Source organism: Choristoneura fumiferana, chromosome 10 (assembly GCF_025370935.1).
Source record: "Choristoneura fumiferana chromosome 10, NRCan_CFum_1, whole genome shotgun sequence".
Taxonomy (NCBI): domain Eukaryota; kingdom Metazoa; phylum Arthropoda; class Insecta; order Lepidoptera; family Tortricidae; genus Choristoneura; species Choristoneura fumiferana.
This window is the reverse complement of record NC_133481.1, coordinates 3,575,293-3,598,566: the sequence shown is the minus strand read 5'-3', so window position 1 is coordinate 3,598,566 and position 23,274 is coordinate 3,575,293. Positions and strand designations below refer to the sequence as shown.

The following is a 23,274-nucleotide window of genomic DNA, read 5'->3' as shown; positions in this document are numbered from 1 at the left end:
AATCACAATTTATGATATGTCTGTTGCTTAATTTAATTGCACATGTTTATGTGGTAGTTAAATTCTATCTTAGTTAAAATATGTACAGTTAAGTATGAACCGTAACGTATTGACAAATAACTGGCAGTTAATATCACATTACATTAAAACATTACTTAGGAAGTGAAAGAGAAAACTTATGCCAAAGGAGTAAGTAAAAAAAAAAAAGTAAATCCTTATTCGATATTTAAATTTTAGCTCTACATTGGACAGGCTTGGAAGCATGTTCCTCGTAGAAAACTAATTTCTGTAACTGACTCGCCACAAAACTTTGTTACTGAATGGATATTCCTTGTAGGAAACTAATAATATATCTATTAGACTGATTAAGGCGACAACAGATTAAAAAAATTACAATACTTAGCAATTTTAATAATAAAAAAATGTTGGTAGGTAGGTAATTTCTCTCTACTGACGCCTGGTAACTAACATATTAACAGTTTTAACGATAGGTGTTCAATATTTTTAATTCGTTAACAAAATAAAATAACCACTACCTATACCGAACGCTTTTTAATAATAGCTTTTGTTGTTAACAATCATAAACTGTATCAGTCCATAGCAAAAGAGACGTGGTAGTAGGGGCTAAAACCTACTATTAGGTATTTTATTTTTGCTACAAGGCCCTTTTGCTTGGACTTTTCACAATTTAATAACTTTATTGCCGATCCTACCTAATATCTACAAAATAACTTAATAATAATTGAATTAACCTATTAATATTTTTGGTCTTTACAAGCAGAATATCGTTTGAATATCTCTAAGATTAGTCACTTTGAATTAAATTTAAGTGTTTTTGTCTTAATTTACCTACTTCCTTGTATTACAAAATTGATGGATGTTTAAAAACAATTTTTATGTGAAAGCTGATATTACGGACTAGCTATGAGATGCAAACTTTTTATTAGATTACAATGAATCCTAACATTATAAATGAAATTTTGTCACTTTGTTGGGCCTTGCTCGGATTTGGATTGAATTGTGGATTGAATACGTATTGAGACTATAATGCCACAGTGTAAGAAAATATAATGCGGACAACAATATAGGTTAATTTACACCCTGTTTTTTTATTTCCCGCACGAAAATGATGAACATACAGCGAGTCTAAGATAGATAATGAATGTTGCTAACAACGAAGCTAATGCGGCTATCTTGCAAAATTTTACTTGTAGGTACCAGTTCGTCGTAAATTTCACTGTTCGTGGTTTTTATTTTGTTTGATATTAAAACACTAGTAATATAAAGCTAACAATAATTATTATAAAATAGAAATAAAATAAAGCATCTTCGTGATCTTTGTCGCGCTGTACCCTCGCTAGACCAATTATTTACATTACTAAGTAACGGTTACGTTAACACTGTTGTCTATATTATTATGTCACATTTAATAGTTCATTACTATGTTAATTGATGTCTGTGAATGTGAGACTCTTTGACATTATTACGAATTCTACGCAGAGGGAGAAATGGAAAAGAAATTGTAATGCACAAAAATTACTGAAACCCGGGCTAGACCTAATACTGGTCATCTGAAATATAATTAGGTAAGTAGATAGCGCTTCCTGGTGCACTGAATTCGTTTGATTTTTGTAAAATTACAAAGTTGTATCGGTATAAAAGTTATTCGTAATTGACTGAAATTAAGCTCTATATTTTGAGGTAGAAAAATATAAGGAATAGTTAGCCGATAGTTAGTATATCAACCCTAGGTTTAACGAAGAAATAATGAAATAGGTAGTAGTTATCTTGGTCTTATGGAATATGCCTGTATAAAGATTAAGCCCTCTAAATAACACCTTTATTACAAAATTTTAAAATTGTAACTATTCATACTTAAAATCAGAGTTTACTATAGTTAAAGAACGTCTTATACTGTACTTATCCGTAAAATAATTTAGAAGTAGGTAGGTGTTTTCACATTCTCCCGTTACTCTGCCGTGCTATAACTAAATGTCAATTATGTGACACTGAATTTCATTATAGTAACTGCCATCTATTGGCACATCAGTACTGTTAAGTTAGCATCTCAAAGCTCATCGCAAGTTCTAAAATGTTCCACACTGACCTTGAGTTTTAGTACCTATTTGACCACTTAATGAAGAATTATTTTCTACTTGTATGACTTCTATCGATACTTTGGACAACGTTCATTCTGACCCTTGCTGCGCGGTAATTGGTCAAGCTTATGTGTTGTCAGGGTTCCGTATCTAAGCCTGTCAGTTCAAAAATGTATTTCAATAAATTAAGAATCTCTTTACTTAATTTAGGTACAAATAAAACAGACTGGGGAGCGTAAAAATGTCAGTCATTTTTTTCTCAGTTTTAGAAATTTATGGGTTATTTCTACTGAGAATCAAAAATTCTATCGATCTTTATACGACAAAAAAAAATACTGACTTAGTAATGTTTACTGAGTTTTGTTACTTTCATACGTGAAATTATGAAAAACACTTTTTTCTAGTTTAAGAATCGGTATTATTATAGATTGTGAGTAGAAATAAATAACTCAAATATTATAGTTTTAAATCAACCCCTTTTTGAGGGTACTCGTTATTGCATTGTCACATCACAGTTACTAAATTTCAAGATAACCGGGCTATTGGAAATGGGTAGAAATAGACTTGAGAGATTCGTTTTCATTGCCAGTTACGAAAGAAGATAATATAAGGGTGTTAATAAAACTGTCGCAACCATTAGGTACCTACGACTTCGGAAACCTGATCCAACAGCAGCTTCTCTTCACACGAAAGAACATCCACACACTGTACACCACTTAAATTTAGTAGGCACTGAAACAACAGAAGCGACATGTTTGCGTATGTTAATCAGCGGCGAGCCGCGGGCGTGACCTTTAGGAGGAACGTAATTTTGGCAACAGGTATGCTATATCTTAAACCAACAGCTTTAATTTTAATTTATAGTTGGAAAATTCTCTGTCGGATTACTCACGTTAGTTCCTTTAGTTCCTTGATAGTTCCCCTTTTTTGTACTGTCAAAGAAATTACTGCGAATAATCATCTTATCATGTTTCATTAAGCTACGAGTAATATTATTATCCAGATTGTTCTGTTTTCAAAGTATATCTGTCCCCCTATTCCTCGTAGGTAACTGAGTTTAGGTAGTTGTAAACATTTACAGTCTTACCACCAAAACTTTTGTAGTAAAAAGTTGTGTAGGTTTTCTAATAACTGACTAGAAACCAGAAAAAATGGGTTAAGTAAATATTTCTTTCCTTCCTAGGGAACCATAGAGCTATTAAATAATGGGGTGGTAATACGAGCTATCCGATTCCGCAACACATTAGTGATTTGTCTAGTAGTACTATCGCTAGCTGTTCGCTATTGATTGATTGTCAATAGAATTAGGAGTTAAAATGGTTTCAAATTAATGTAATTTTTATGCCAGGCTGCCCTACGTGGAATGAAGCCATAAATAATCGACTGAGTTTTTTTCACTAAGCAAAAACAATAACACAATGACTAAACTTTTACCATCAATGTTGGTCCTAAGAGCGCAGCAATCACTGAAGTTTAGTGATTTTTTTTCAAAGAATTTCTATGTAATTTCCACTCAATTGGCTAATTTTAGGTAATTTCTCTATGTAAAAAACTAATCATTTTATCTAGGTTTCCAAGCGAGAAAAAACCATTTGACAACTGGTTACCTACGAAGATAATAACTCATTTAATTAATGATTTCAACCTGCATAGAGACGAGTCGTTAATAGAGTGATAACTAATGATACAATGTCTTTCATCTCTTAGAGACTATTAACAAAATATTACCTCGTAGCTATTGAAAAGTTGCTCTTACTGTAAATGAACACTTTTTTTTTTATCGCGAAACAATTTGTTTAGAGATGGCGTAAGTCAGCAGTCGATATTACTTATTTAATTTTTACAAATAAATTAAACGCCTAAGTGCTTTTATTTTACAATAACAATCGATAAAAATATAACGATTAAGCGATTTCTGGCCTCGCACAAATGATTTCATGACCCAAAATACATTAAAGAGCAACAGAAACGCGTAAGATTTACGAGATAAGAGAGATACCTACGTAAGGACTTATTGACATAGGATCAAACACATTTTCATTGCTCTCGAGTGTTCAATAACTAAAATAATTAGACAAACTATGTACAGTACAATACATTCATTCAATGCCAACCAGGTTTTAGTGAACGCATAAGTTTTTATCACAGCCCGTTTTTTAAAAATCATGTCATTAAAGCTACGTTTAGACTGTAACACAAATGTCTGACAAACCTCATGCAGGCACAAGCCCCGACTGCGAAGAATTTGTATCTCATTAGATATATTGTATAATTAGGATCATGTAATAAATGTTGCATCCCCGGTAATTTTTCGGAAACTTCTTGAAGTTTAGTATAGAGTTTTGCAAACTTTCCGTTTTTTTGTAATTTAAATTTCCTATATTTCTTATGAAAATTTCCAGAATTTTCCGAGAAATTTTACAACTTTTTGGAAACTTTCTGCAACTTGCACATCTGTACTCGCAACCAACTTTCTTTCTACCTTACCACCGCAAATAGCTGGCAGTCTACGACAATTCATTTTTTGCGAAACTCACGGCTTGGACGTTATTGTTTTATTATCGATGGACTGAATACAAACAGTAATGTAACCGCAACCGATCGCTAAATCCAAGCAAAAAATTAAATGATCGTTACAATAGTTAACTTCTCTGCTCGGCATGTCCCAAAAATTCACATGTCTAATTAATAATAAGCAGGTACCAACCTAAGAACATAATTTTTAAACAAAAACATCGCTATTCGTGCATGAATTTCTTCATTTTTCTTAAAATTTCTTCTTGAGATAATAACTGAAGGTATACTCGCAGACATAACTGTTACAGTCTTAACCTACCTTTACACGTATCAAGCGACATTAAGCATAGAAAGAAGTAGAAAGAGTACGGATGGCAGTATCCTGGTGGAAGAGGCGGTGGGCTCCGGCATGGTCAAGTTGGCTGAGGGCTGCGATAGCGTCGACGGCCGTATGGCGTCCACTGTTGACAAATACAAAGTTAAGTTGAAGAACATCACCCACACTGTGGCATTCATCGTATTTTAAGTTATTATTTTATTTATTTGGATAATATGAACACACATACATTATACATTACATATATTACATTATGAACTATTTAATTTACACTGTTGTACATGTTATCTCGATTTTTTTTCTAATAAATGCTAGTTAGCGCGTTTCAAACTGTAACCCTCTGTTTCACCATCCATTGCTTAAATTTATTTGACGGATAAATATGATGCCGTCTCTGTTTGTTTTGTTAGAATTCGGAGACGGCATCACATTTATCCGTCAAATAAATTTAATCAATGGGTGATGATACAGCCCCTAAGTCTTTTATTCATAGCTCCCTTATAGCTCCAAACATTTGAGCACACATTCGTTGCCAAAGACATTCGTTCAACAAGATAATTTGTCGTTCATTAATATATTAAGTACTCGCAGTACCCATCCCTGTTAGACACAAAGCTCTAGGTACCTACATTTCAACAGATAATACGCAACATAAACATTCAGCGAACTTCCTTTACGTAACTTCAACAAAATTTCGATTAGAAATCCGAGCTATTTCAATATTAAACGAGTAAGAACATAAAACGGGATTCGTATCTCTGAATTGGGGTTTATTATCAACCGAATACCGCCGCCGAGAGGGTTTTTAGGCAGATAGTGTCACATTATTCTTGAAGTTTCTCCGCAAGCCCTTTCGGGCACACCGGGTATATACCTCGAAGAATGTGCAATAAAATACATTTTAGTTGGTCTTTTGGGATGTTAGGGGCCAGACTGGCCGGTATGGTAAATTACGGAAGGATTTTTGGCGTAGTTAGAAAAATATGAACGGAAAAGAAATGGAAATCAGTTAGGACGCATAGTGGTTTCTAAAGTTTACTTCGGTACGATTTGTAGCATTCGAACATGGCGGATTTGGAGATGAAATTCGGTATACAGATAGTTTGTGGCCCGGAGAAGGACATAGGATAATTTTTATCGCGGGATAGCGATAAACGAAATCTGCGCGGACGGAGTCGCGGGTAACTGCTAGTGCTATATAAATACACAAATCAAAATGCAAAAAAAGAGAAAGCTACTAAGTACATCTGATTATAAAATTATGCGATTTTCGTCTCGCAAAAGAGTTGGTTCTCGCAGGGGGCAGTCAAAATCGTGGAAAACAGCCAGTATACTTACCTAGTAATTACGGTGCGTTCTTGTACCGTCAAAGTATTCAGCCATATTCCAGTTGGTACAGTCACCAGTACCAATATCTGACACAACAAGCGTGCATAAATATCTGATACGACTCTATTTCTAGGGCCGGAAGGACGTGTCAGTCATTTTTGCACGCTCCGCTGTAACAGATATTAATGCTGGTGACTGTACCATCAGCCAAATAAGTGGTCTATCAATTTTTAAACAACTTCTTAATGTCGAACTTTCAAGTTGACAGACACGTCTATTGGCAGTATTGTGACATGCAAACGATTATTAACTTTAGGGTGAAAGACCACATATTTGGCTTGTTTATTTCCTAACGAAGTAAATTGTATTGCGTTATGCTGTTTTCATTCCCGAGCAAATTATACAAATTGGATGGTCAGTAAACGATATTATTATATTAATAACTTAAAAATACAAGCGACCCCTGATGAATTTTAATCGATCATGAATATGAAACGGCTGATTCCCGGAAAGCCTCTGCTTTCTTTTGGGAGGTTCGGTAGACATTATTATTATTCCTGGAACATTTACGTAACAAGATATGTCATGTAGGAATTGTTCGAATTAACGGTAACGATTACGGTAACGATACTTTGAATTATATTATGGACGTGTGTGCAGATTGTGTATTAAAGAGTTATAGTGGAGTCCTAGATTTATGCAGAAAGAGCTCGGGGGCTAGGGGGCTACTAAGAAATTCCAAAATCGAAGTTCGTATCGCACCGTCCCTCTCATTCTCGTATTAAATAATATAAGTATGTAAAGTACAATTCAATAGAATCTGTCAATTTTCTACATATTTAAGACACCCTATCGTGGGCACACTTGATTATTGATGTCCCTGTTGTTGCAATTATCATCTAAAAGGAATCAAAAAAGAATAATGGTCACATCACAAAGCCTTAGGCAGCCCGGTGTTTATATTAGTAGGCTGCAAGTGTCTACAGGATTGTCAGATTCTATTGAATTGGAGTTTAAGCGTCAGCAGGACGGCTAGATAGGAAGTTCGAATTTCGCACGTCGTAGTATTAGAACTGCACCGGTTGTATATTATGAGGTACGGGCCTGCACTCATTGTTTTTTTTTTGTGACAGATATGTGAGATGTCGGTTCTGTTTATTCGGACAAGGCTCTAAGTATCATTCAATACTAGGTACTATCTTCCTAATATGTATACTATACACGTATAATATTAGTTGGTTTGTTTCAAATCCTTAAACGTTTAATTTAGATGAAATTTGTATGTATGTATGTATGTAAACTCTTTATTGTACAACAGAAAATTAACAAAATACAACTGACAAACTTTAAGATACTTGTACAAAGGCATAAAGGCATAAAGGTTGGTATGTAGATTATCTAGACAGCGGGACGTCTGGAATAAGACATAGGCTACTTTTTATCACGATATTCCCACGGGATCAGCAATTTTGAAACATTGCTCTATTGTTTATAAAGTAACGTCAATAAACGTAACCCGTAATAACAATAAATAAATGATCACGATTAAATTATTGGGAATTCCCACGGGTATTTTAATTTTACCTATTGTAATTTTTATTATTATTTTAATTGATGTTATGTATATTTTGACCATGTTTTATTTTACTTAATTTTATTTTTCTTAACGATCTTTTTGTGATCCCCTACATATATATACATATATTTTTGACATATATTAAATGTAATGTATGATTTTAATTTAGAAACAAAAAAAATGTATCTATTTTACTATGTTTTTCTCTGGGTATTTCTATCGCGCGTTTCAACCGCTACATCAGTGTCCTGTCGCATATATTGAAGAAATGAGAGACCGTAAGCAGACTTTAATGAATTGTATTTTTAGCATGCACACCATACCGTTTTATAAAATCCTTCTACCTGACTCATTTCTTCAGTATCAGCAAGATATCAATCAATCAGACCTACGCGTCTGTTTCAGACGATTTTTGACGTGTTCCCTTTGCACAACGTCTTTGGTGACTGACTAGACCGATGCGAGAGCGACATGTATAAGCAATTTATTGAATCAGGCGTTACTTTGCGGAGGTCCATTCCATATCAATGAACTAAAAGTATTTCTTCGCTCACCCGCTCATGCAGTTCCTCCACCTCCACACTCTAAGAACACACAAATCACACAAACCCATCTATCATCAACACTACACTACACTGACGCGTTTCGAACTCAACCAGAGCTCATCTTCAGAGCAACAAAACCACACTATGCTACCAGATGTTAGTCTAACATCGCGGTCGCATGACCGAAAAAATTCTTGTAGTTCATTGACATATAAGCGACAGGAACCTGATAGCGGCTGCAAGCTGCAACGCTCGCAGAAAACCCATCTGTCAATCTTTCTTACCAATGACTGTGTCGTTCCTAAGGTCAGCGAACTTGTCGTGTATGCTCCGGAACTCAGGGATAGTGCTGACGCAGGTGATCTCGAGCCGTCCGGTGGCCACCAGCTGCAGCTCCGACACGGTGACGTAGAGGTCCCGGTCGCGCGGCCGCCGGCTCCGGTGCCGGGACGACGCGTGCACCACGCTCGGCTCGTGGAGCTCACCGAACTGGAAATTCATTCGGCAAGGTTCAACATACTGGCTAAGCTTTATGGGGGTTTAGCCGTCTTAACCTGTCCTTTACCGCTGATATGTTATGACGACGGCAATGATTCCTTTTCTTCCTTAAAGCTTGCAATGACCTCCGTCTTATGAAGTTAATATGCTGTTCACAGCAGCTCGTCTTTTCGCACGGGTGTCTGTTTCGTATCTCAGAGTGTTGTGGCGAGCCATGTAAGAGGCCTATGTCCAGCAGTAGCTGTAGGCTGATGATGATGATGAGTATGGGCCAGGCTTCAGTGTTATGTTTATACATACAGCGTGTTCCTTAAGGCTGCAGCCGGGCGCGCGCGTGGCGACGTGCGAGGCCTGCGTGAGCGCGAGCAGCGGCGGCGGCGTGCTCGGCTCGCGGTCCGTGCGCGCGCGCCGCCCGTTGCGCTCGCTCTGCGGCACGCGGTACTTGTGCGAGTGGGCCAGCAGCTCGTCCATCTGAGTTAACACAAAAGCATCGTGTTAAGCTGGCCGTACACCTTACGGTTTGCCGAAGAGGTATACCTGCGCCGGTCGACCGGATCGTGTATGCGAGTTTTTTCAGGTATAGGCAATGCCTGATGAACCAGAAAAGTCGGCTGTGATGAACCACGTTATGTGTGGCGCGGGAACATGGGCGCTATCGAGCAGTTGGCGCTCAGAGTCTCATCAAAGCTGAGAAGTCAATGAGAACCTACCTTCTTCTCATTGATGAACCACGTTATGCGTGGCGCGGGAAGCGCGGGCTCAGTCGTGTAGTTAGAGCGTAGCGTCTTGCCACAGCTGAGGAAGCGCGTCGGGAAGTCAATGAGAACCTACCTTCTTCCCGTTGATGAAACACGTTATGTGTGGCGCGGGAAACACGGGCGCTATCAAGCAGTTGGCACTCAGAGTCTCATCAGAGTTGAGAAAGTGCGTCGGGATGTCAATGAGAACCTACCTTCTTTCCGTTGATGAACCACGTTATGTGTGTTGTGGGAACCGTGACGCAGTTGTACAGTTGGCGCGTAGTGTCTCGCCAAAGCTGAGAAAGCGCGTCGGGAAGTCAACGGGAACTTACCTTCTTCCCGTTGATGAACCACGTTATGTGTGGCGCGGGAAGCGCGGGCGCAGTCGTGCAGTTAGCGCGTAGCGTCTCACCAGAGCTGAGGAAGCGCGTCGGGAAGTCGATGCGCGGGTGGTGCTTTTGAGGGTCTGTAGAACAAGAATATTAGCTGTTAATCACCCAAGAGAAACTGGGCTAATTGATCTTGGCTCGTTTAGTTGTGCAATAAGTATCATTTATAAGTGGCATGGTTTTGAGTGTAAAGCGGGCCATGTTATCGTCCAAGATCGCCGCCCTCACTAGTTGGAAAAAAGATTCAGAAGACCAAGGGTATGTTTGTACTTGATAACGCGGGATTCGACCACCTGACTGTAAAGCGAGTTCTGCTCTCTCTTTCCTATATCACTGGCCATGACTTGACTTACTTAAGTAAGTAGTTGCCAACTATGCGGTCGTAGTCGCAGCTGTTGCTCCCGAATCGGCCTTGTTAGGCTATATATACCAAATTTCACTCAAAACAAAACCGTCCAGTTTTAGCGTAAAAGACTAACAAACTCTCACATTCATACTTTTTTTGTATTATTAATCAAATCTTCTTGAATATTCCGTCGTTGGTGTATTTTTACGTTACAAAAAAACACAAGGCTTTCCAGAACGCTAGTTAATCAGGCTTTTGAAATGCGTGACACGGATTCCGATTCCAGCGGCCTATAATAAGAAGTTTTTGTTAGTGGCGTGATCGGTTGACTTGACTAATTTCTCTAGAGACGTTTGTCTGGCTACTTCTAATATTATTTTTTTTTTGTATTGTATTAATAAAAACCTTTCTCAATTAAGGAATTTTAGATATTAATTTCAATGTCGAAAGATTTCCATATTTTTCGTAGATGCTATAAAAAAAATTTTTATTCGACTGGATGGCAAACGAGCAAGTGGGTCTCCTGATGGTAAGAGATCACCACCGCCCATAAACATCTGCAACACCAGGGGTATTGCAGATGCGTTGCCAACCTAGAGGTCTAAGATGGGATACCTCAAGTGCCAGTAATTTCACCGGCTGTCTTACTCTCCACGCTGAAACACAACAGTGACTTAACTTAGTAACTTGTGGAGTATTGTTCTAAGGATCAGTAGACGAAGTGAAGCTGCTTGATAAAGCTCTATGTAGGTATTAAGTATTCAAATCATTACAGTCCTATTCTACTTAATATTATAAACGCGTAAGTTTGTGAGAATGGATGGAGGTTTGTTACTCCTTGATGCAAAAACTACTTAATCTGATAAATATCGAAGAGAAAAAGTGACTACTTAGGTATACAAAACATACAACTAGCCACGCGCCTCGGCTCCGCGCGGGTGTAGTTTATTGGAGTAAGGGAGGTAAAAACTGTGAAGTTACCGCCTTTTAAAGGTTTATTTTCAAAGTTGCACCCGTGTCAAGCCAGGGCTGATCGCCAGTAAAGAAACTAATAAAAAATAAGTATGTGTACGTGAAGTAAATTATGTGTAGTTAATGTGTAGGTACGTGAGCGTTTTCGTGTACAGATGTACCTACTTAAGTATATCACCGAACGAACGCAACTGTTTTTTTCTTATGATGAATACCTACCAAATATTCATAAATATTGCTGAAGAGACATGAGAATAATAAATAAACGTAAATTTCACCCGCGAGTATCTTTTACAACGGCTGTTACCGGGTGTGCGGTTTGCCATATTTCAGAGGGTACCCGTGCTCTTGGGCGTGACAACCTTCATGTAGGTTAACCATAAAGAACTTATGACAGGAGGTGGCAAGGTATGCCTTCTTCTCTGTCAAAAAATATGAAAGACAGTTGATAGGCACTTTCCATGATTCATGTTTAATGTTCATATCGTATCGTAAGTTTGGATAAGAAATTTCATGAATTTCGAATAACCATTTTAGACAAAAATCCTTTACAATACTCCAATTTCATAAAATGTCATATAATATACGAGGTTGAGTCAGAAACCTGTCGATATGTGATGTAGGTCGCAATAATAGCGGTCTAATGAATAAAAATAGTTAGGGGTTGTTTCATCACCCACTGATTAATTTAAGTTGACGGCTAAATGTGATGCCGTCTCCGTCTATTCGAAAAAACAAACAGAGACAGCATCACATTATCCGTCAAATAAAATTAATCTATGGATGGTGAATCAGGGTCAGGGGGACAGGGGAAGGTCTGCCGGTCAGGTTATCGAAAGATATTGGGCGCGTATTTTTTTTTTGTAAATCATACAAACAATGATAAAGGTAAAGCGTCGTCTCGTGATCATGGCGCATGCGATTGTGCCGAAATATAGAGCTTCTCTAAAATCAAGGTACAGTCACCAGTATTAATATCTACCACAGCGGGGCGTGCCGAAATATCTGACACGTCCTTCCGGCCCTAGAAACAAAGTCGTATCAGATATTTATGTACGCTTATTGTGTCAGATATTACACAGTAGATTCGTTACATGAAGTAAGGGATCTCCAATGTGGATCGGAATTATTTCCAAATATCCCTGTCCATGATATATTCATAAATTTTATAATAAGCCTTACATATTAATGTCTTCTTGACAATGTATTTGAATTTTGTATCAGTTTCATTGGTAATATTTTTTGGAATTTTATTATAAAAACGTATGCAATTTCCCAGACTTAACTGTTTACTATTTTCTAGCAGTTCCTACATTTTTTCCCGTGCAGCAAGCAGTCAGTCAAATCAGTTGCAAAGCGTTAGCTCCGTTATTTCGCGCGGATATCAAAAATGGAAAATTCTTTCTCTAACAAACCCCTTCTATTCAAGTCTCCGAAAATTATGAAAAGTCCCCATCTTCAAGTACGCAATCTCAGTCGAATATCTTTGTAAGTAGTAAATCTTGGAGGAATTCTTAGCAGTACCGTTAACTTGGGTCGTTGTTGCCACCCTTAATTATGTACCCTGCGCCTCGGTACTAGTACGAAATAATCTACGTACTATTAACGTTGTTGATGACGTAAACAAGCCTGTTGGGGATACTTTCGAGGATTTTGTGGTGCAGATTGAGTGTACCTACATAAATGTAGCCGCTGAATTGTTGTGTTTTGTTTGGTTTCTCTTACGTTTGTTATCCTTTTGCTGAAATGAAACCATGACCTCAAAAATGATAAAGTAGACGGACAAGCAATGAGGGCTATCGGTTTTTGTCTTTCTAGATGGCGCCACTGTTGCGTGAGGTTTTTAAGTGTGGCTTTCAAAGTCTGTTATTACGGGTGTGAAAACAAAGTTTAGATTAAAATCATAATTAATACACCTTAAAACCGTACCATAAAATATCGAGCAACCACAGTGTTGCGTGGTCCCGTTTTGTTCGGAAAAAAAGGGAGGACAAAAGTTTCCGAATGACAAAACTGTCTCAAAACACAGGCATTCATTGCCCCATAACGCATAATTGCCATAATTAATTTCAGGTATTGCAAAATATTCACAAAATTATTCTAATTATAAATAAAACCCGCGTAGCTCACCCAAAAACTATGAGATTTGACATTTCGGAGACTTCACCCTACACTAGCGCCTCTAACGGCGAATTCATACGCGATAGCCCTCATTATAAACTTCTTTTTGTTAAAAGGCCAAATGCCGTAGTCTCCACGTATGAAGAATTTCTTCCTAAGATCGGACTAAAACGCCGACATGTTTGTTGTAAGAGAGTTCTTTAATTGGTTTATTTTAGGGTTCCGTAGTCAACTAGGAACCCTTACAGTTTCGCCATGTCTGCCCGCCTATCTGTCTGTCCGCGGTTAAACTCAGAGGCCGTTAGTACTAGAAAGCTGTAATTTAGCATGAATATACATACATATTAGTCACGCCGACAAATATAATTTTTTTAAGGGTACCTCCCATAGCAATAAAAAAAACATCACTCAAAAAAAAGCTCCCATATAAAAAGCAGCGTCACTGCTGAGTAGAATAGGAGCAGCCCAAACAGCATCTTAAAGATGATAGCTGATCATGTTTGTTGTCCTGTTTTAAACGAAATTATTTTAAGGGTAAAATTCAACTTAGTTTTTAAATACTAACATTATTTTTAAGATTGCTACTAACAAAAATGAGATCTATGTTATCTTTATAAATAAAATAAATTATTATCATTATTATTATTATAGACGTAGTGGGGGTGATTTTTTTTTCTCGGCTAACCCTATTGTGTGGGGTATCGTTGAATAGGTCTTTTAAAACCATTGCGGGATTGCCAAGACGATTTTTCGATTCAGGGATCTGTTTGCGAAATATTCAATTTTGAAATGCAAATTTTCATTAAAATTGAGCGTCCTCTCCCCCTCTACAATCTAAACTGTTGGGTGAAAAAAAAACAGGATGGTAGTAAGTATTTTAAATTTGCAAGAAAAATTATAACGGCTGAGGTTGCTTAAGAATTATTAGTAGTTTAAGAGTAAATAGCAGCCTAATGTATAAAATATACCTTAACTTGGAAGATTCCGTACAAAATACGAAATCCTTAAATATTACTTGATTTTTTCGTAATGGCTACGGAACCCTATCTTGGGCGTGTCCGACATGCGCTTGGCCGGTTTTTTCAATTGCTCTAAAGGTCAGCTCATTATAGCCACCCGGCTGAGGTGAGGATTGCGGCGCAAGCCCTCAATTCTGAGAGGAGGCCTGTGCCCAGCAGTGGGACGTTAAACTGTCTATCTATATCTATCTATGTATTTACATTAAAACACGGTACTCTGTCATAGTTACAATAGATTTTCGCCCCATTAGTCAATTTCCGAGGTAGCTAGTCCATTCATTTTGAATTTTCCATTAGCCTCCCTCACTGACAGGGATTTCTCAAATTACTTATTCGCGTTACTTAGCGAATAGTATTTTAGTTGTTAGTGTACACTAAGAAATGACGGCTTTTCTAGAAGTTTTTACTTTGGGAGCCGCACAATGTTATTGGCAATATTATGTACAGTCAATTACAAAAATAAGTATCTATTCGAACCACTCAAAAATATGTTACTACAGCCTTATTGCGTCGGAATAAGAGTCTGGTACCTACTTATTTTTGAAAATTTGAATAAGTTCTTATTTTCACACTTGACTGTACGTTAGAAACACACTTGACTGTATGTTAAAAATTGACTAGCGCTGAGTTTCAGCTAGCACCGCCATATGAATCTCGTACAACCAATTTGATTCTTAGATCATTACAGAACCTGATCATAATGAGATCGCTCTTAAGCGATAAGGCCGCCTATTGCTTACCTTGTCGGGTGTTGTTGTTGTTGGGTCGTTCGGTTTTCGAATTTCGTAGTGTTTAAATTGTATTTTTTTCATGTATTTTCATTATGTTCTGTGTACTATGCGAAGAGCGAGTAAATATTTCTATTTTATTTCTATTTTACATCGTAATTTTTCTCTCTGTATTTACTTACCTGTTTCTGTATCGCTTAGCATTTACGAGTATGGTGTACAATATAGAGTCATTGTATTGTATGGATAATAAAATTGACATCATTCGATAAGCGTTGTCATAGTAAACGTTGTAGTAGTAGTGTTGTACAGTCAGGTGCATAAACTTGTGAGCAAACATTTGATCAAAAATATCTGAACACGCTTCTACGCCGTTAACAATAGAGTCGTGTTCAGATATTTTTGATCAAATGTTTGCTCACAAGTTTATGAACTCGACTGTACCTATACATAAAATTGTTTACTAAGATAAAGTTCAATCGTGGGCCAGGAATTAAATTAGATGACTGTCATGACAATTTCTGGTTTTTAAAATATTGTTTGGATTATTAATAAAAGTTTATAATAGTCAGTTTATGATGAGTGCCAGCGTTTTATATGGATAGTTATAAAAAAAATGCAACTTGTAGTAAATATTTCATTACTTATTATTAAAATTACCTCCATTTGTGAGGTCAGTGAAAAATACCTAAATTACACAGAAAACAACAACATTCATCTATACAATAATTACAAAACAGGAATTCGAAAAAATAAAAATAGTATCCACTTTCGAAAAATGTTTAGGTATACAATTTTCTTACGCTCAGGATTACACAGCGTCACACAGTAATTGCTTTTACAGATGCATCCGGATCCAATCAATGTAGCTAGTGACTCGAGCGAACGCAGATGGAAAGCCGAGTTTGCATCCGTCCTCGGCCACAAATGAACTGATCCCAATCAAGACGTCTTGTCCCTGGTTTTGCACAATTAAAGGTCCCCCTGAATCGCCTCTGCAAATTCCGACTCCACCCCAGCCGCATGTGCATACATTCGAGTCTTGGATAAAGCCACCATACACTGCTCTGCATTCTTGATTAGTAATCACTCGAAGGAACACGTTTCGGACCATCGTATTAATGGTAGGGTTTGATACGTCGGAGTATCTGCCGTAACCAGATGCTACGGCCCAAACGTTGTGCAAATTAAAAGTTGTCCAAGGCCCGGTTGGCAGAACGACAGGTCTTATAGCGGCTGAGAACGGCACTGCACTGGGCAGATATAGGATAGCTAGGTCGTTGGCCAGTGTGTTCGGATTATACTGATGATGTATGGCGAAAGTTGACGTGGGGACCCTGACTCCTCCGTGATACAAGAACGGGGAGCCTAGGACGACGGTAAATCTCCAGGCCTGGAAATTTCCGTCGAACCAGCAATGCGCGGCTGTGAGGATCCTCGAGTTTGTAAGAATCGATCCTCCGCAAGCTGAAGTGTGCGGCAGGCCAAAGAGGTCAATGATGAGTCCTGCGAGATAGGGGTGGTTGTTGATGGGTGCGATGGCGCCGCCGACGATTGGTGCTGAGCTGATTGCTGGTCGGTGAGGCCCGCTACTGAACAGTTTATCTTCAGCCTGCTTTATTCTTTGAGCTTCCTTGACGCCGACTCTTTGATGGTAGCCGGTCAAGTCTGCGGCATGACAGAGGCCAAGCACAGAGCACAGTATACCGGCAATAACAAGCACGCGCATTTTGATCGATTTAACAAGATTCGCTGTACCCGCGTTTATATAAAGCTAATTTAATCTTTTATCTTATTTTGACTGTCGCACGAGGTTCTGGTCTTTCCAGTGTTAATCTGATTTTTTATTACTCTGTCAATCACGGATAAATTTATCATTATTTTGTTTTCCATTGAAATGATTTCGCTCTTAGTCATATTATTCGTTTCTGTATTTGCTTGTTACTTTCAGCACGGGTAGACGGTGCGAAATATATACTCGTAATGAGTAGGTATAATTTCAAATTAAAATTTATTTTCGCATGGTCATTCATTAGTTTTACATAAGTCGATGTTAATTATAGTATTTAGTTTTCAACACATCATGACTTGCAATATTAACAATCTAAGTTTTTTGATTTTTGTTTGTTTAATTTTAAGCATCATTTTATTCCCCAAATGGTTGGAGGCGTTGGAGCAGAGTAGTAGGTAATATAATAAGTTTTTACGTATTGCCCTGCTCGCCTTTTAATATTATTCCTTTTAGCTTATCTATGCTTTAATTAATTTTATGATCCTTTTTACTAGTGTATTAGACGGATTTCTTATTAAGTATAATATCCGCCTGACTCCCGATTCTTTCTAAATAATAGATGAGTTATAAGTTTTGTAATTTTGGAAATTATTTAAAGTATTTTTTTTATTTATTTATTACATTCGATAACGAAACCAACCAGCCTTAATTAATAACAATTGCACACTTTTGTTCTTTATAAGGTAGGTAAATGCTAGGACGCACAGTGATATTTTTTAACAAAGCTTATATATGAGTAAAAGTAATAAACTGACATGACAGTCAAATAAATTTATGATTACAATAGAACTATTCAATAGGGTTAAGAAATTTACTATTTTTTGTTCGAAAATCTCATAACGAAACCTGAAAAGAACATTCATTAGTAAACGAAGTCCATTGATCCCTAATAAAATGAAACAGCACAACAAAGCATTTCCACGCATCGAATTAATCAAATATGAACACTTTATGGTTATTAATCACCTTTTAATCCGACAGATTATAAAATTAAAAATGTTGATTACAGTGTTTTGTTAATGCCATTTTAATACTGAATACGTTTTAGTCGTTTATCACTAAATTAAAGCGTGTAGAATTTAATAGAAGCAAATAGATACAGAAATGTCTAATTATAACTATAATATTGTTACGTTCGCTTTATCGACAGATAGGGATCTATCTTCTTATATATACATATAAAATGCTTTGTCCTGAATGACTGACTGACGGATCAACGCACAGCCTAAACCACTGATCGTAGAGACCTGAAACTTGGAGGGTGTAAGTATTCTTTGTATGACGTAGGCATCCAATAAGAAAGGATTTTCCGAAATTCTACCTCTAAGGGGGTGAAAAAGGGGGGAAAAGTTTGTATGGGACAACGTGATTCCTTGGTCCAATCTACTTCAAATTTTGCATAAACATTCTTTAACATAATTAATGGAAGACCTGTTTCATATTTTATTGAAATTCATCCCCTGACGGGGTTAAAAAGGGGTAAAAAAATATTTTGTGGGTGATTTGCTTCGAAGTTGATATCAATACTCCTTTGATTTAAATTACATTTTATTCTGACACGTTTGAAAACTCAATCCAACGCTTTTATGCGAGTTCAACCTTTTTTGGATAAAATCGATTTTATAAAAAAAAGGTTGAACTCGCATAAAAGCTTGGTGCAATGCAAATACTCTTTAAAATTGGTATACTTCGAAAGTCACCGTACTATATTAGTACCGCATTTGAAGGTTTCTAAGCTTTACAGAGGTCATGTACTCAGCATGTACTTTTAGGACACGGCCTCATACTCATAGGGACGTAGAGTTCGAAACCTTAACTAATAAAACTAGGGACTGGAGATTTGGCAAACTGATGTAAATCTGGTAACAATTCAATCATTTGGCAGTGACATCCTGCTCATTCTGACCAGGATCGTCTCCGTAGAAGGGAACTCCTCAAAAGTTAATGGCACAAACAAAAAAACTTTACAATTTCTCGGGATAAAAGTAGATTATTATGTCAATCAAAAACTGTGTAGATTTCTATTAGTGAAAGTTTTTTTAAAAATCGATCTAAGGAGTCATATCTATCCCGCACGGTTACCACAAATTTAACGCGAGCGAAGCCGCGGGCAAAAGCTAGTAGGTTGTATGTTTTTACGCCGAAGGGTAGGTATAATACCCAAGTATAGTAGAGCTGCGAGAAACATGAAAAAATAATTTACATTATACTTATCATTTTACATTAAATTTAACTATTATTATCATTCATATTATATTTAGACGACCAGATGGCCTAGTGGTTAGAGAACCTGGCTACAAAGCTTCAGGTCCCGGGTTTGATTCCCGTGTCGGGGCAGATATTTATATGAAAAATACGAATGTATGTTCTCGGGTCTTGGGTGTTTACTATGTATTTAAGTATGTATCTATCTATATATAATTATATTTATCCGTTGTTTAGTACCCATAACACAAGCTTTGCTAAGCTTACTTTGGGACTAGGTCAATTGGTGTGAATTGTCCCGTGATATTTATTTATTTATTTATATATTACAAACTAACTGTCAAAAAGAAACAAAGAAGGAAGAAGAAAGCACCCGCGGGCACTATGATTATGCGGGATAACAACTATCTCTACTAAACATCATTTTAAGCGTGAAAGTGTAACAAACATACGATTAATTTTCACATTTGTAATATAACTTGGGGGTGATAAGTTGGAAAAGAAAAGCCATGAACAGATCGGAATGGAGAGATTTACTGGACCAGGCTAAGGCCCACCCGCGGCTGTAATGCCTCAGATGATGATGATGATGATTTGTAATATAATATTCGTTAAGATTACAATTAATAACTGTTTATTCATTTCCTCATATCAAAATGAAAATTGACAAATTACAGGGCAAATATGGAAATGAGATCCTAGAAAAAAAACCACAACTTTATTCGTCGCGCACCTAGCTAGCCACTTTATTCTAAACTTAATCTGGACTTCCGCAGAGTTGCGACTGAATTTGTTAGGTAACCTTCTTTGCCATCAGATTCGGGATTCCCCACTCCAAACACATCTCACCTCAGTACTTCTCGTTCCCGTTTTACCTTTCATTAATTTCATTTTATTGTTGTCATAAATGTTTTTTATAAATCAAATTATCAACACCGTTCCGGGTCATCTATCACCATTATAATCTCAGCCATTATGCGGTGTAAGGCAGTGACGGACTCAGACAATGGCTAAAATCGCGCCAGGGTACGAATCCGTCTCCCCGCGGACATTTATCTTGGCTTAGAGTACTTACACCTGAAATTCGCCGTAATATTCGTATCTTGAGTTACTTTATGAAAGGAATAAAGGGTACAAAGTACTTCAAAATGGAAATTGCGCGCCGCTGCTGTTTGAAATTGTTTTTACGTGTTTTTTCGAGTGGGAGAAAACGCTTTGGCTAGGTATATCAGATATCGAAGGTTAGGTGTTGCGCGCGTGTTCGATCGTTCGTAATCTAGTGATTGTTACCCAATGCCATGGATACAAATAATAGACCTACGCAGTAAGGTTTTCAACTAGCTAACCGTATCATAAACAAACTAAATTATTCTTGTACAAATTTTACAACAGATTCAACATGATTATTTAAACGGTTCAAGCTTGCAAACGGACCATTAATTTTATTTTTAATTAATTAATTGTCTTCTTTTTTTTGTCCCATATGTTAATTAATGTTTTTCAATTACTTAAGTGATTTCTTTGATAACGATTCCGTTTGTGTTCCGGGGATATGACAAAGTTATTGTCCTAATTCTTCTAAACCATAAAAACGTAGAAACTGTTAGTTTTGATATTTATAATCAAAAATAACAATTAATTAGTTTTGTGCTGGTGTTTCCCTTCAATTTTTTTTATTCGACTGGATGGCAAACGAGCAATTGGGTGTCCTGATGGTAAGAGATCACCATCGCCCATAAACATCTGCAACACCAGGGGTATTGCAGATGCGTTGCCAACCTAGAGGCCTAAGATGGGATACCTCAAGTGCCAGTAATTTCACTGGCTGTCTTACTCTCCACGCCGAAACACAACAGTGCAAAATTTAAGAAATATCACCAAAATATTTATAAGTTGCAAACAAAATAAATTTATACGTAGTTGACCAAAAACATTATATCGCATGTCGTCGGCCTAAATCGCATACCTCGTAACTCCATTTTTTTAGAAAATTATGTTTTGATACTTTTAGATAGTACTATTCTGAACGCATCTAACGGCAAAACTCTTAAATATCAAGAATAAACCGTTTAAGTTTAAAAAGCCAAATAGAAAACCTCGCAACTCCCGGCCGCCATTTTTGTAAAAGATATACCACGTATCTCCCCCCGCCACTCCCTTCAGTACCTACAGTTTGCGATGGCGGTGTGACTGCACGTCAGTTTTGCGTAAAGATTTAAGAATTAAACGAGCGCAGACTAACAGGTGTGTAATAAGGTTCTACAATATTAACTGATTGTGTATTCTTGAAAGATATTTATCATATTTAAACACATTAGACTATTGAAAATGTAGTTTGTTTGCGTGCCGTGGACATACGGGGTTTGCTTCGCGTGTATCTTTACGCGTGAAGATTAGTTACGAGGTTTTCTACGCAAATTATTTAATCTAGTACGTAGTTGTGATTGTTCGAATAGGCATTTGTTTTGTTTGTGTCACTTTTTTCATTTATGTTATACCTACCTACTAGCCTGTTACCCGCGACTCCGTCCGCGGAGCATTCGGTTTTTCCTATCCCGCTGGAACTATGAAAATGTTCCGGGATAAAAACTATCCTATGTCCTTCCCCGAGACTCAAACTATCTGTATACCGAATTTCATCTAAATCGGTTCAGCGGTTTAGACGTCATCAAGCGAAGTGAGAAACAAACAAACAGGCTTACAAACTTTCGCATTTATTATATTATAGTGGGATCTAGTCGAACTCGTCCCAGCTGCTTTACTAATGTTTTTTTTTACTTATAACATTGTTTTGTTCTGTAGGCGGATACTAAAATGAATCAACAAAGGGAAGCAAGACTGCAGAAAATATTTTTTCAAAAAATAGGTAAAAACGTATGCATGTTACAATTTCGATGTAAATCAATACGATGGATCTTTAATTTTAGTTCAGGAAGAGCACTATTCATCTCAACAAGAGATTTGTTGAACCCTACACCACCTTGTATCTCACTAACTACTACTACTACTACTACTACTACTACTACTACTACCAGGGCGCAGTGACCCAAAGTGGATCTTGGCCTCCAACACCAGATTACGCCACGGTTTGCGGTGTTGAGTCAGCTCTTGCAAGTCTTCGACCCTGAGGTCCAAAAGGTCTTTCAAGACCTCGTCCCTCCAGCGGTACCTGGGAAGCCAACCGGCCTCTCGGTCATCTCAAAGTGCGCTCTCTTCACGGCTCGACCCTCTCCCAACCTTTCTACGTGCTTGACCCACTGAGCCAAACATACTTGCAGGTAGTAGGACCTTGTGCAAGGTCCGCCCGGATTGCTACCACCATCTTGCTCGCTAATCCTGCCGTGAAGCAGCAGTGCTTGCATTGTGATGTTTCGGCGTGAAGAGTAAGACAGCCGGTGAAATTACTGGCACGTGAGGTATCCCATCTTAGGCCTCTAGGTTGGCAATGCGTTTGTAATACCCCTGGTGTTGCAGATGTTTATGGGCGGTGGTGACATCTTACCATCAGGAGACCCACTTGCTCGTTTGCCTCCAGCCGTATAAAAAAAAACTTAATCATGTAAATAATTACCTTGTTCAGATCAAAACATTACCACTATTTTTTATAGCAAAACTCTTAACTCCCGATTTGCTTTATAAAATTTTCAAGAAGAACTCTTAACTCCAGAATTTCCAGGTTCAGGTGATTTAAAAAAAAAATAGGTCTTAACAATCTGACGGCTAAATTTAACTTAACATTATGTAAAAAAAAACTTAGAAAGTCTTCATACAAAATTTTTGGTAGTGAAGTTTTTTGTGCCTCCTGTAAAATTTGATCAGATTGAGTTACGAGGTTTGCGATTTAGGCCGACGATGTATCTTTGTTGATATTTAAATGCTGCCAGCAGGTGTGCCGACCCGGCCCTGTCAATAAAAAGCGCCGGCCGGCCGCTTGATAAATGATTCACCGGAGAAATACAGCTTCGCAGTTCCCTCCATGTTCGAAAAAAGCGACCCGTGTAAGACGTGCGAACGAGATGTTCTCTAAAACGTGATTTTTATCGTACTCCGATGAACATTTC

At 37.5% G+C, this 23,274-nt stretch overlaps 2 protein-coding genes across 3 annotated transcripts in view; both read right to left on the bottom strand.

The window, feature by feature from the left end:
* Window positions 1-1,127: 1,127 nt before the first annotated feature.
* LOC141431856 (uncharacterized) overlaps window positions 1,128-23,274 on the bottom strand; it is a 183,980-nt gene continuing 161,833 nt past the window's right edge. For both annotated transcript variants that reach the window (XM_074093129.1, XM_074093130.1), the window contains exons 5-8: window positions 9,974-10,107; window positions 9,202-9,372; window positions 8,688-8,892; window positions 1,128-5,077 (exon numbers count right to left, since the gene is read on the bottom strand). In XM_074093129.1, the coding sequence (XP_073949230.1) occupies window positions 4,947-5,077; window positions 8,688-8,892; window positions 9,202-9,372; window positions 9,974-10,107 (641 nt within the window). In that variant the 3' untranslated portion in view covers window positions 1,128-4,946. The remainder of the gene's footprint in view (window positions 5,078-8,687; window positions 8,893-9,201; window positions 9,373-9,973; window positions 10,108-23,274) is intronic.
* LOC141431857 (brachyurin-like) lies at window positions 15,840-16,968 on the bottom strand. The gene has a single exon (XM_074093132.1). It carries the CDS (start codon window positions 16,943-16,945, stop codon window positions 16,055-16,057), a length of 891 nt encoding a protein of 296 aa, XP_073949233.1. The 5' UTR covers window positions 16,946-16,968; the 3' UTR covers window positions 15,840-16,054.

Coding starts and splice junctions, on each gene's coding strand:
- LOC141431857 (XM_074093132.1), bottom strand. CDS start 16,945: ATGCGCGTGCTTGTTATTGCCGGTATACTGTGCTCTGTGCTTGGCCTC.